The sequence below is a fragment of the Blennius ocellaris genome, assembly GCF_963422515.1.
Source record: "Blennius ocellaris genome assembly, chromosome: 23".
Lineage (NCBI taxonomy): Eukaryota > Metazoa > Chordata > Actinopteri > Blenniiformes > Blenniidae > Blennius > Blennius ocellaris.
The window spans coordinates 16940353-16955375 of record NC_137672.1 but is presented as its reverse complement, the minus strand read 5'-3'; the positions used below and the strand labels follow the sequence as shown (position 1 = coordinate 16955375).

Genomic DNA, 15023 nt, shown 5'->3' with positions numbered 1-15023 from the left:
GTTTCTAATCCTTCCTGTGGAGCTCCATGGGAAATGAGGGAATCAAGCGTCGGCTTTCCAGCGATACAGGTTGAGTCAGTTAGCTCGTGCGCGGATTCCTTTTCTATGATTCCGCGTATTTATTGGACCAAACCAATTGTTTGCCTCACACATAACCATGCACATCACATCTTTCAGGGGTCGTTTGGCCGCTTTGTCTTCTTCGTTTGATTAAATGTCTTTTCTGCTTTGAATTTCTTCTGTAAAACTAATTTTATCCATCAAATCTTCAATACCGTTTTAATCACTTTGGGGTTGCGGGACACTTCAGCTGATCCCTGCAGAAGGACGGTACAATCTAATGACGTCACACACCGAGGGGCGAATCCGGCTCTCTGGGTTTTCAGTGTAAATGTCTCTGAGGGGAGGAATCGGTGTGTTCATGATGTGCTTCACCACCAGCTGCAGGTCTTTTGTGTTCTGCACTGTACGGATCACATTCCAGCTTCTGCATGTTGTTTGCATTTAAGCCCGAATCCAACATATCAAGCACAAGATTAAATAAGAAAACTGAAAGCCAATGTGGTTTTGTGAATCATTTATTTTCTATTCGTTGAGTCACAACACATGACTGAAAACTAAAAACCCCTTCACAAGAGCTAAAGTGAATCAGAGTTTGACAAAGCGGCATTTTAGCACACGGAATTACAAAATTACTTAGGATAAGCTTGATTTCTTACTTCTTCGAGAAGCGTTTAGATTTGTAAGTCGACAGCTCACCCCCAGCCTGCTCGTTGTGTCCAAGCCATGTTAAAAGTTCAACAGAAAACCCACGGTTAACAAACTAGCTCCACATTCACTCCACTCACAGTCGAGTGAAGTTTTTAACATTTCGACAGACTCCGGACGAAAAAAAATCCCCCCGATAAAGTGCGATGAAGTGAAAAGCAAAGCGGCAGGGTTAAATGAGCGAAATCACATCGCGCCGCCGACGACCAGCGCGTGCAGCGACAGACCGACGGCGCAGACGGAGAAGAGATGGGCGGAGTGGATCAGACTCTCTCCGCCGTCGAAGATGCTGTCGTCGAAGGTGAACGTGGGGGGGCGTGTCGGACAGACGAAACCTGAATCTGTGTCGATGCCCGTCGAGGTGAAGGTCCTGAAGCCGACGGGCTGGTCGACGTGGTCACTGATCCACTGGTTGTACGCGGAGACGTTAGTGTAGACTCCGGGGTATCCAGGCAAACCGCAGCCGATTCCGAAACTCACAACTCCAGCTTGGACCCAATATGTGGACATTTTGGTCATCAGGGGGCCTCCAGAGTCTCCCTGTTGGAAATACATGGAACACATTTAGATGAAGAGTGATCCTTCACCCTCAAAACCAGACGACGACCTCGTAAATCTATCCCACATTGTGCAGAATTCCGAGTTACGGTGGCGAATATAATTAAAAGAGCTAATTGCACGTCCCTCAGTTAATAAATGATGAATGTATTTGGGTAATTATCTCGAGAAAATCACAAGTTGCCTTTTGATTAAAGAACACGGAGCGGTTGGGTCACCTGGCACGCGTCCATGTTCGTCGCGCCGGCACAGATCATGTTGTCCGTGATGTCGTATTCGCCGCTGTAGGCGCAGCCACACTCATTGTTTCCCACTATCGGCACCCTCACCTCCTGCAGGACGTCGGCCAGATAAGAGTCAACTAATTGGAGAGATTTTAGAACTTAGTGAGGAGTCCAGCGGCGGGGCAACTGAAATGAAATGTTAGAACAAAAGCAAAAAAATAAAAATAAACAAAACAAAACCAAAAAACTGCAGCTTACGTGTTACACCAAAACCCGTGACCCAACTGCTGTCCCCGGTGTTGAAAGTGCTGTTACTGCGGGACAAGCAGATGGGCTGGACGCTATCTGAGAAAGTCACCGTCTCCGCGAGCTTGAGGAGACATATGTCGTTGTCGAAGGTTTGGTCGTTGTAGCCACTGTGGCAGATGATTTCCATGACGGACCTGGTCACGTTGTTGGCGTCTGGATTGGACATGTTGTGGAGGCCGAGGACGACCTCGGTGTAATTCGCCTCGTTTCTTCAGGACGGAAGGAAAGAGGACAAGAGGGAACGCTCGTGAGACTCGTCAGGGTTACTTCCACGCCATCGTCATGGAGACGTGTTGTTTTGTTCCCGTCAAAGTTAAAAGTTTGCGTGCTTTTTTTTTTTTTTTAGGTCCGAGGCTACAATTTCATCCAGACAAACTTCACCTTGTTGCTTTTACCCACGTGGAGAGAACCTATATGAGGATATATGCGCATATATGAAACATATAAGCAGTTTATATGCACATATATGACAATATATATGCTGCATGCATGCGTATATATGCCACATATAGGCAAAATTTAGGTGCATATATGTGAATATACAGGCCATATAGGTCTCCTCTACTGCTTCTTTATGTCCACATATATATATATATATATATATCACTTTGGCAACTATCATACATTATCAAGGCAATAACTGAGAACTAACTAAAAAACAATTATGCAAGAAGAACATATAGGTGCAAATATGCACACATATATACGTGCATATATGTACCTATATGTATGCATGTATAGGTATGTACATATATGTGCATATATGCACATATAATATAGGAAAATGGCCAATTTTATGTATGTCACATATATTAAAAACCTATATCAAAACCTATATTAAAACATATATGTTTATATAGGTTCTTTCCATGTGGGTATAAATAATGTTTGAGCTTTGCCTTCAATCGGACGAGTGTCATTGTGCATCACTCATCGATAAGCAGCAATGCTAATCGAGTTTTCAAAAGTTCTGTTTTGCCCCGTTTCCATGGAGACGGGAGTTGGAGCACTTCCAAAAAGTTGTGTTTTCAGTGGTTCAGAACAGGGCCCTTGAAGTAGTCATTTTTATGTCACACATAGTCGGTCCTCACTGTCCATTTTTAAAACTCGTCTTAAAACACATTTTTATTCTTTGGCTTTTACCTCAGCGTGAGACTCTGCTCTGGTTTTAGTGTCTTCGTTTTTTTGTTATTTTTGTATTGTGCAAACCTTTTATGTTTTGTTTATTGTTTTAACATCTTATTGTTTTTATTGTTTTAATGTTTTTATTTTGCGACTTATATTTTTATTTACAAGGTGCAGCACTTTGTTTCAGCTGCGGCTGCTTAAAAGCGCTTTATAAATAAAGTTGATTGATTGATTGATTGATTATGTGCAACATATAAAAAATTTGCACTTCATTACAAGTTATAGTTAAAAAACCCCAAAAACATACATGAAGAATGAAAAATGCTGCAAATGGACGACTCGGTTTTGTGACAGGAAGCAAAGCTAACAATAACAAATGTTGACATTTTTCAATGTAAATTTCATCATCAGGTTCAGTAAAAAGCTGTTTAATACAATGTAAACTTTAATTTTTTTTCATCACATTACAACAAATGGCATTTCTTTGTTTTAATGCAAAAATCACATGGAGTTATTGTAGAATTAAAATGGAATTGTTCTCTTACGCTGTCAGGCAGTGAGCGGCTGTCAGCACCCACTGGCTGTTGATCAGGGATCCTCCACATCTGAAGTTACCAAAAACTATGAGAGCCGCCTGCCAGGGCCAAGAGTTTGGAACTGCATCCTCACCGCCGACGATTCTGTTGTTGTTTACAGCCATACCACATTCTGGGAAAAAAACCCAACAAAAAACAATAAAATGATCACCGGTTCTTGGCACGTGGTCTCATTGATAAAGCTTTTTTTTATTTTTATTATTCCGATACTTGTGCTTTGCACAACAACAGTTTTCCCCTTAATTAATTCTATTCTCAATGTCTGAGCCTGTTTTTTCCAGCCGGGTGAGTTATTCTTAACCACCATCAAGGATGATTGTTCCCATGAAGAGGCTGATGTCAGACACGAGCAACTGGCAATGGTAGAAATTGATTAGTATGTTTGCACATGATGGTAGGATGATTGTAGGTTGTTTTAAGCGCATATAAACTAGATGCCAGTTGAGATTACGGCAAAGGTAAAAACATCACATGTATGTAAAACGACTGAAATGACAAACAGTTGGTACAATTGATTTACGTGTCATAAGTCCTTGTTGTGATGTTATATTTGTTTTTTTGATCGGAGGTGATTTCACACTCGAAAATGATAAAAACTTCTCACCCAATGTGACATTGAGATTTTTAACACTGAGATGTTGTTAAAGAGGATTTCAAGACCTCCTGTTTTTTTTTTTTTTTTTTCAAATCAGTCCCCAGATAATAGAACAACATATTTCCTTAATTTAAAGGTAAAGGATTTGTCTCAATAGGCCATAATTCTCACTGTGTCTCCTGTGAAAAATGTGTTTTCATCATGTTTTTCTTTGTTATTAACTTATGATCGTTACTGTCTAATCGCCAAATGCTCAATTTAACTGTATTTGGTTTCTTGCAGCCAGAAAGGGTTAATCCCGCGGATATCTTCAGCTTCCAACACGTCGACCTTTGATGACAAAACACTCCCTTGCCTGTATGTCAAACACAAACAAGTACTTCATATTTTGCTATGGCTGATCCTGTGTGTGATCTGGCAACTTTCATATGAGATGAATGCTGCAGATCAAGTTTTTTTTTTGGTTTTCTTCCAAAGCATTGCCTCAGCGACCGTACGAGCCGAGTGATTGGTGAATCATTTCTTTCAGAGTTAATCTACCCGCACCTTCCTTTGTCACATAGCTTTCACAATGCTTGTACTTCACGGTTTCACATGGACTACTTCGTCCTCTCCAGATACTTTCAGGGCGTTCAGTTATCAGAGTCGGGGGGGAGATTTTGACAAGTCACTTTGGCAGATGTCCAACGGAGACAAGGAGACGCTCGGTCGTCCTGTTTCAAACTTGCAACGGCAGGATTCCTACTTTACTGCTGGTAGAGGGAAAACTCGGATACTTACGTAGGTCCTCTGAGTGACAACCTGAAAATAAAAAAAAATAAAGATACTTGTGAGCTCCGGACAGAAACGTGCAAATGCAGAAGACAGAACGGGTCTCGCAATGAACATGAAATAGATTTTTTAAATCTGGTTTGATCCTCGTTTTGGCCTCAATGTGGAGGATTTAGAGTGAAACGTTCCATTTCTGGTTACATGCAACTATAGTGTTATTATTCCTGCGTGTATGATTGTCGCCCCCCAAAAAAACTATCAATGAAATTAAAGTTTTTCTCGGTTTTTAGTCTATTTCTGGACTTGAATCTATTTCAGAATTAGTTTTTCCGCTGTTAGTTTAAGATATTTATTCCCAATATTTCCACTTCTACTTCAACACATTTGATAGAATCAGTGATAAAGATGTTTGATTGCGTAATGATTTTTGAAATATGATGTAATTAAGTACTGAGAAATTATATGTGGAGGACAACAATACACACGTTATTGAGGTGTGGGATGTAATTAGTGTGTTTGTTCAGTGAAACTTCAAAACCTGTTTTTATGATTGATTTGCAAATTGTTTATTGTTTGTCATTGTGTTCATGTGTGAGTATGAGTTAAATTCTATTGAAATGAAAATGGGAAAATGTTTATTTTTCCTTCTCTAAAGTTAATGTGTGGCTCAACTTTCAATGCAGACGATATACTGAGTCACTTTTTTCAGTTATAATGAAAACCAACAGCTTATTTATTGAGCAAACTACATTTGTTTTCCCCAATTATATGTGGATTTTGTTGCATTGATTCTGTATAATTCAGTTATTTTGGCTCTGGTGTGTGAGTTGATGTCACATCAAAGAGGAGCCGGGCATTCAAATTTTTTTTCACTTTGGACTTTACTTCCTCTAAGTGTTCATTTGATCGATATTGACTGATGTACAGTTTACCTGCACAGGCTTTGTGTTGCTTTTGAATCATTTTATTGACCACCTGTCAACATAATCCCCACCTTTTGATTGACTTTCTTATTTGTTTTGTTGATTATTAACCAGTTGTTAAACTACACCAATGCTGTACACGTCAGATTTCCTGTTTAAATATATATTCATTATTTCAAAAGCAGATAAATGCACGTTTTTCAGTCTAACAGTGTAAATACACAAGAAAATTACGTTGTAGTAGCAGTTGTTTTCTAAGTAAATCAATTTTTGCTTGTTCATATCTGCTTTCTCTCTGATTCCATCACAATCAAGTCACAATAGCAGAGAAAATGCACAAAAATACAAAATTTGCCTTTTTACTTTTGCAATTTACATTTTTTTTCCACCTCAACACTGCTTAAGGTTCAAACTTCTATTTAATTCAGTCTACTATGTCATTCCAAAGTTGTTTTTCTACTTTAAACAAACTGAAATCACAATAAAATGAGAAATCATTACACTTTAAAAGTTGGAATTTAAACAGTTTGTGGAACAAACACAAAATCTGAAGTTTCACCGTGCTGTTGTGTTGAAATACAACTTGTAAAAATGTTTCAAAATGCATTTCAAGTTCAAGTTTAAAAAAACATAAAAACTCCTGCAGTACAGGTCTTGAATAACCCAAAGCACAATAAAAAAAAAAAAAATTTCCTTCCAGGTTAATAAGAACAGATGATAAAACTTTCTCTCTCACCTTGGTAAAACACAAGGAGCATCAACGTCAAACCACGTGCGACCTGCGACACTGCCATCCTGACTGAACCTCTGCCACCTTGTGTGCACCGTTAAATACATTCCCACCCGCTGGGCTCCTCCCACAGGCGCAGGAACCCTGATTCCACATCACGGCTTCTGAGAATCGGCCGTCCAACGTGTTGCGCCTGATGCAAGTGCCGTCCTCTCGAGGAATGCGTTCGCTTTGACACCGTGCGAAAGGTGAATACCTTTCTCTCACCCTGGTTTTTCAAACACATGATAATCCTGGCACTGAATCAGGCGGATTGTTTCTCAGCATTCTCTCGCAGGGCGGCTTGGGCCCGCCGCAGTGACGAGTCGCCGCTGTCGGCGTTGAGCGTCCCGTGGGATCTCGAAGCCTCAAGAGACAAAAGGTGGAAATTTACTCAAAAGGACGAATATTTTTTTTCCCCCCTCTAATTTGAATGTGCATGTATTGTCAGAAGACATGACAATTCCAACCGGGAAACACATAAGATCATAAGACACAGCAGCCAATCAGAATACACACATGCTAACGCAATGAAACGCATTCAGATTTGCATCCTCCGACACCGACATCCACAACCCGGCTCCACAGAGAGACCCCTGAGTGACCTACTAGAATTAAACAACAATTTAAATAATACTTCACGTAGATAAGAATTAAAGATTAAAGGCCAGATGCCTTATTTGGTCATTAGATAAATAAACTTCAGGGGTAAAACATGGGGAATTTTTTTCAAATATGTTAGGGGTCTCCATTTGACTCATAATGTCTGTGGAAATGCCAAATTTTGCCATTTTTCTTTTTCTTTAACGTTGATTAATTACATCTTACTCTCACTGGTCGTGATATGTGTACTGTCCTCCTCTGGGTGTCTCATGTTTACGGTTACATGTATGCATTCTTGTTCAGTTTTCCCTCCCCTGCGCTTTATAATTGCCTCAAACGTTATACCTCATCTCTTTATTTAGTTATCTTTTATTTTTTGTGAACGGCCAAGATCAGCTTGTGTGAGTTTGCACTCTGTTCAAATTGTGTTTTTTTTTTACTGTTTACTTAAAGCCACTGTTATATAATTTAAGATGTGTTTGAGCGTGCATTTGCTTGTTTGAAAACTCAATAACAAAAAGAAAAACTACATGTTGGGGGGGTTAAACACAAGGCCCCTGGACCAAAACCGGCCAGAAAGAGGCTCTAATTGGGCCAAAAATCACCAAGAACACTGTATTTTATTAAAACATCCATCCATTCACTCACGGATTAATGTGGACGTCGGCTATTCAAACCACTATGAGACGCATTGACAGAAATCAACGTCAAACCCTTATTTTCTGTAACTAAAAAAAACGCGTCTCAACTCCTGGCAATCTGCCAGCCGGGCTCGGCTCATGTAATTCTGTCTTCTGCTTGTTGTGGAAGAATACACGGCGAGCCGTGCAAAGTTCAAATGTTTTATGTTTCAAAGAGTCCACTTCGTGGTGTTGTTAAACTTGTTATACGGATTTTTTTTTCTTCCCCCCCAACGATCCATCCCGATTCATTAATCTGCTCTGCAACTGTATAGACAATTTTGTTCCTGTTACCTAACACTGAGGAAACGTCTCTCTATTGTTGTTGTTGGGGGGAAATAAGGATTCTTTTCCCCCCGTGAGGTCTCCAGATAGCCTATTGTCTTCTCCTCCTTGTCGGATATCGTGTCCGGCACCTCCCGTCTCCCCCTCCTTCCCTGTGGATTTAAGCCTTTTCTCTCTTTGTGGTCTGGGTCGTCTCATGCCATTCCCAACATCCCGCCGGTATCCTCGGTCTATCTCGTTATCCCTTTCCTGGTTTTTGGACTTGATTTGTTTTGGATTTGATCTTTTTTTCATTTCTCCCTTGGACACTTCTGCCTTCTCTGTTTGGGAATAAACTCTATAGAACCTGACTGCGGGTCTGCTTTTGGGTGAAAAATGTCTTTATTTTTTTAAAACCATTGAATTCAATGGGCTGTGTGCAGTAATCTGCACTCACCAGGAAATGTTGCCGTACTGTAGATGCACTGTAGATATTCAATGGTGGCCACAGATGTTGGAGATGCAGCGGGTTCATGACTGCAGTTGAGAGAAAGTGATTTTCATCACATCTTTTTTTCCATTTTTTGCTTGACAGACGTCTTTCTTTATCTCCGCTTGACCTTCAGATATTCATTTCTTTTCGCTCGAGGTCTTATAAAATGGAAGCATCTCTATGGAGATGTGCAGAGTCATTATAACACTGTATAATAGTGATAATGATAATAATAATTATAATTATAATAATGACGGAAGAACAGCTTCTTGCCATATTGCCTGCGCGGATGAGTTGATGTTGATTATTTACCAGGTTCTGTCGGCTTTTTGTAGCTCGGGAGCAGAAAGACGTGCAAACGCAGGTGTGTACAGTTGGTTTACAACATAATTCGTTTCCATGGTGAGAGCTGACGACTTGTCTGATACGTAAGTCGGTGAAATCAATAAAAAAAACAAAAAAATAATGAATTATTAATGCAGTGCATTGACAGCTTCATTTTCATGAAGGGGTTTTATTTTATGGCAACTGCCTTACAAGCTCTCTATAATAATAAAAAAAAAGTCAGATGTTGTGATCTCTCATTTACATGCAGGTGAAACAGTTGGACTAATTGTGTTTCTACTTGATGAATAATGTAATCTTGCAACTCTTCAGGGCCTAGTGAAGTGGAATAAAGGCCAACGTGTTAATGGAATGGTCTCATATGTTAAACATTTTAATAATCCATCGTGCAGAACAATTTAAAGTGACGCACTTGTATTATTTTCAATATATCGAGACTTTGTAATTTTACGGTGGATTAAAAAAAAAAGTTACATTGTCAGTCTGAACACCTGAAAGAAACTGAAAAGAAGGAGAAGAAGAAAAAATGTTACTAACCTCATGGGCAAACGTTTTGCTCCACGAAGAGTCACTTACAGTAAATCAAGTCTTTACAAATCAATAACGTATGTTCCGAGAGAACATGGAGATAGTGAGAAAGAAAACAGCTGAGATCAAGTGCAAACTTTTTAGAATGCACAATAATGCTGATATGAAGCCAAAAATGTCTCTAATAATAATAATATTAATAAGTCATGTGTCTCTTGTGAAAGCTGAATAGAAAACACTGAAAGGTATTTGCCGAGTGAAAGGAATGTTCTTTCACTGCTTCCTCAAATCCCCGGAGCTGCGACAATCCAGAGTTACACAATTCTACATTGCAGCTCGTGGGAGTGAGTCATCAACACTTTCCCTGTCCTTTCGGGCTTCAGTGACGGGTTCTAATCGGCCACTTCGTGTGAAACCAACGTCGAGACGGAGTGACAGCCAGAGATGTCGTCAAACAAGTTGCGCCGGCTCCATGGTGCTATCGGCACAAAGAGGAATGACAATGCACCAAAAACAAACACCAGCGATTTGAGGGAGGATTAAAAGAGGCGGGGTTTATAGTGTCTAGAGAGGCATCGACTATGGCATCTGGCAAAAGATGTAGGCAGGATGTGCAGAAACAACTCGTAGAAAGACAATGCGCTCCATTATCTTCAAAATGCCACCAGGTCAAAGTACAAATCTTTGTCTTCGCAGTTTGACAAGCAAGCTGAACGGAAAATTGTGACTCCGGCACACGATAAAGCAGATTATAACAGATGGATCTAAGAACATCGTGCACATAACTTTAGTATTTCTTTTTCTTTATTTTATTATGCTCAGTTGATTTGACTAATATAGAAATTTAAGACGTGTGCATTAAAGTTATTAGATGCTTTCATAAATGTAATCATAAAAACAGATTTCTTAAGAGTAGTGAACAAAATTCAACGCTGAGACCCGAGCCTCAAAGTCACGTTGCATTTGTAAACGAATGCAGAATGCAACAGCTATAAGTTGCTATAAGTTGCAATAAGTGCTATTTTGCTATTGGTTTTAGTGACATTTTACTGCATTTTTGAAACCAGAATATTTCCGGAAAATTGGCTTTATGTTGAGTTTGTTGTCCATTTCAGGATTAATTGTTTGGTCTTTGCGTAAACATAGACATTTTTATCTTGTATACTCTGCACCACAACAGAGATGAGATATTTAAAAGTGATTGTGAGACCATTTAACCAAATTCTGTTTGACACTCCCGGTTTAGAACAACCAAATGTGCATTTTTCCCCCCAAAATTGATTACTTCTTAATCAATTCTTAATATTGGTAACTTCTTATATAACTTCTTCTCTCACAGAAATATGTCAAGACAGAGTGAAGCACTGCCAACTAGCTGCCAAAAGAGGGAAGTGCATCCATTTTCCTTAAAAAGCAACAGGTCGTGTCCATTTATTTTTTTATTATTTTTTTTTTAAGCATGTTTCAACTATACATGAATGAAAATGACTGTGTGTGATTTGTTATCCTGTTCTGTTTGACAGGAGGTCCCCCCTCGCCGACTTCCCTCCCCTCCCCCACCTGTCCTGATGTGGAGCGCTCTGATTGGAGGATGACTGCTGATTGGCTCGGCTCCGCCCACCAGCTGAGACCATTTAACCCCGTCCAGCAGACTCCTCATGTCGGCTGAGGCAGGAAGTGTCTGCCCAGAGAACCTTGGTGTGAATTTAAACTAGTGTGTGTGTGAGCTGTTGAACTCAGTTCCACTGAGTGTGTGGATTTTAATTTGTCAAACCAGCAGTTTGGTGAAGGTACCAGCTGTTTTGTATTGAGTTAATTAGGCGTTTTGTTTGTTTTGCTTTTTTGCCACTTATGTTTGGTAAACTGCATTAGTTCAAACTTTTTTCTTTCAGCTCATAAAGAAGAAGCTGCTTTTTTGTTTGTGTTGGGCTTCACCTGTTTGGGCCTCCTTTGTTGTTTTATTGTTGTGTCTTGCCTTGTTTAAATTTTAGAAACCTAAGAACGACAAATAAAACCGCTTCAGCCAAACTCACCCGGTGATTGTTACTTCCTACATCCCTCTCCAAGCAGTGCCCGGTCGTAACATGGACGCAAGATGCATTTTAAATAAATCTGATATAAAAGTTGGAAGTACATCGACATGTCAATTTTTATGATTTTCGACCATTTTCACCAACATTTTTTTGGTACTTTTTTCAGTGCCGGCTGAAAGTATCCTGCCCCCGTATGCCACTGAGTTACACTACAAAACCTGTTTTGTCGTATTTTAGTTTTTGCAGATAGAAATCCCAGAGTTCACTGCCAAGTAAAGATTGACCGAGCAACAAATCGGAAACGTGGACGCGATGGGATTTGGTTTAAATGAGGCTTTATGGCATTTAATAAGTACTAGTATCGGCAAAAGCTAAAGGTTAATACTTGCACTGGTCCTTTTAATGAATCCCGATTAAAAAAAAAAAAGACTAATTTGTGCACTGTGGGTGGATTAACAAACATAAAACTGACAACAAATAATCCGATTTCAACAATAAAGTTGAGAAAACACTGGAAAAGAGCATTCGTCAGATTATAGTGAGGGAGGCGTCGAAGGTGAGCCTGTATCGCCGTGCAGAACCCGCGATGGGTTAAAGGTTCGCTTGAGCTTGATTGTGGGGGAGATGCGGCGCGGCCGGGGCCCGCGAGTAGCGATACTGATTATTTGATGCAATCACATGAAATCGTCTAATCCCTCTCAATCAAACGGGGCAGAGACTATTGATTGGCCGCGGGCGGTGAATGGAGACGGGCGTCCTCGTTAGGTGGGCGTGTTTCGGAGGAGTCGCAGCGAAAGTGCGATTCGCCGGAGAGCCGAACCCCTTCATTCTCATGGTTTTTTAATCTTCTTTTTTTGGCACCGTGTTATTTCTGTCACACGCTGAAGGACAGAAAAGGTAATTTACATCCACTCCAATGCGAGCACTTTGAAGCCACTGCAGCTGGTTGCTGACTGATGATGTGTTCTTCCAACCCCCCCCTTGATGAAAAGTGACGAGTCATTCCCGCTTAATGGCCGTGTCTGGTTGGAGAATTATAATCAGGAAGACGTCACCGGAGAGGCCCTCATCAATCCCCAGATAAAGGAATGGGCAGGAAGGCAACACTGAGATTATACAGCTGAAGCAGACATTTAGAAGTAAGGCTCGAGCACAAGTCTCCTTTCATCACTGGACTATTGATTTTTCTCATTGATCCCATCTGACGTTTTACTTTAATTCCCTAATTCTAAGTATAATCTAACTTTCTCTTTTAAATTCTGCAAACTGGCTCTTTCCTTGTTTTACACCATGATGACCATGGTGCCGTAATAACCTTTAAAGATAAAATTGTACGTTTTTCTTTGTTGTGCGCTAAAGTACACATGATTAAAATGTCTATATTGTCACAAAACCAAACATTTACTATGGATCATTACTCGAAACTTTAATGAAATCTGGAGCAAAATACAGTGAAATGTCTAGAAATCTTCTCATATAGCTGGATTATGTGTTTTTAACAAACACCGATAGTTTGTTTTAAATGTTTTTTGTCCTTGATTTTTACAGTAAAATCTTGAATCTAGATGTATTTCAAGATTTCTAATCAGGTGAATTTTACTTGCTGCATGGACAGATAATTTCACCAGTTTTCACAAATTTTCTTCTCAAATTTATTGTCTATATCTTTTATTTTGGCATACTTTTTTTTACAATGTGACTGTTTTTTGACTGCAACGTTAATTTTCTGATTAATCCAATTACTGTGTATTCTTATATGTCTATTTTTTGATTGTCTGCTTAAGGACTTTTCTTTCCTTCTTTTGTTTGTTTGACAAATAAAGACAAAAGTTACATGGACAGTTTATCTGTTGTGACAATCTTTAATGTTAAAATATGATGAGGTGAGTCACGTATCACACATGGACAATGGAATGTATATCCTATTGCAGCGCTCCACTGAGGAGTTAGAGAGGTTTTTTTAAAGACATACAGCACAAACCTGTGATTCCAATTAACTTTTTCACTTGTAAAGTGAGTCGATCATGACATTGCAGTGGTTGGTGAAAGCAAATGTGTTGATGTCATCTGTCTTTATCGGCAAAGGCCGACGTCTTCACACAGAACAGATCCTAAGGAGGAGTTTACAAAACAAGCAAACCTGGCAGCACAGTGGTGGACGGTTGCCAAAAAGGCTTCAGGCATCTGTGAGACCCAGCTGGAATTACAGTGAACAATAACAATGCTTGGCTCCGGGTCTCGCTGATTGTTGGATTACAATTCTGACGAAAACAATTATGTTGACTTGTTATGAAAATGACAAAAATCACAATTTGGAAATACACATTGTTGTTGTTGTTTGTTTGTTTTTCTGCAAGAGATCCAACCCGCCCAGAAAATAGAATTTACCAGCTGTGAGAAATCATGACAATAGCTGCAATACATTTATTTCACCACAAGGGGCGCACTTTAGTTCATGTTAGAAGTTATTCTGGTCATAATATGAACCAGAGGACTATTTTTGAGTTCTAGACACATGTGACCAAATGTTTTAAGCGTTTGAAGACGTAAATAGCAGAATAAAAATCCATCGTGATCTGTTGTAAAGCACATGGTGAACTGAGATTGTTGAAATGGTTCTTTTATTCAAATTTCAGGTCATGTTTTGTAATTTATTAAATAGTTCTTAATGATGTATCAATACTTTGTTGCACGAAGGCAAAGACAGAGATTTAAAGTTCTAGTTTATGGTTTATAATTACAGATTAAAATTAGTTTGACCTCCGTCTTGTTAACAGCCTTTATTTTTATTTATTTTTCTGTGATCGATCATTTCATTATGTTTAAAAAAAAACATGCCTACTGAAAAATAATATTTTGGGATACGAAATCTAGATTTTTATAACTTATAAGATAAAATAATTCAGTTTATGTATTAAAAAAACATAATGACTGTAGAAGTTTCATAGTTTCAATTAAATCGTGTTGAAAACTTACTTTGCCGACGTAATTTATTTGGCAAATGCTTTTTAAGAATTAAAAAGTCTATATTTTTTGAGACTCCAGGTATTTTCACTGTGGTTCTTCCATTGAATCCATGTCCACGAGAGTGTTTGATCACATCTGTGCTTGCGAGTGACTCACCACAGTCGCGTCGGCATACATCCAACATGAGCCCTCTCATTTCTGTCCCGCAGCTCGCGCCGCCTGAGTCGTAATAGAGATTGCGCTGCTGTGGCTGCTGCCTCATTTATCTCAGCCCGTAGACTCAATGTATTGACAGCCCTCTTACCCGGGCATACAGCAGCCCTCCTGATAATCCCCAGGCCATCGCTGGGTTTCGGCAGCGTGTGAATGAAATTGTAGAGGCGGAAGACAAAAATATGAACGCACGCCTTGACTGTTTTTCCAATGTAGGAATAGAACATTATTCATGAAAAAGTGACGGTAAGAAATC

The 15023-nt window shown here is 39.5% G+C and overlaps 1 protein-coding gene across 1 annotated transcript; it reads right to left on the bottom strand.

The window, feature by feature from the left end:
* Positions 1 to 573: 573 nt before the first annotated feature.
* On the bottom strand, positions 574 to 6662 carry LOC308146896 (chymotrypsin A-like). The gene is made up of 6 exons (XM_080518864.1): positions 6609 to 6662; positions 4959 to 4979; positions 3533 to 3695; positions 1809 to 2068; positions 1545 to 1687; positions 574 to 1308 (listed from the first exon to the last, which is right to left on the bottom strand). Exons 1-6 carry the CDS (start codon positions 6628 to 6630, stop codon positions 955 to 957), a joined length of 963 nt encoding a protein of 320 aa, XP_080374990.1. The 5' UTR covers positions 6631 to 6662; the 3' UTR covers positions 574 to 954.
* Between the last annotated feature and the right edge of the window lie 8361 nt (positions 6663 to 15023).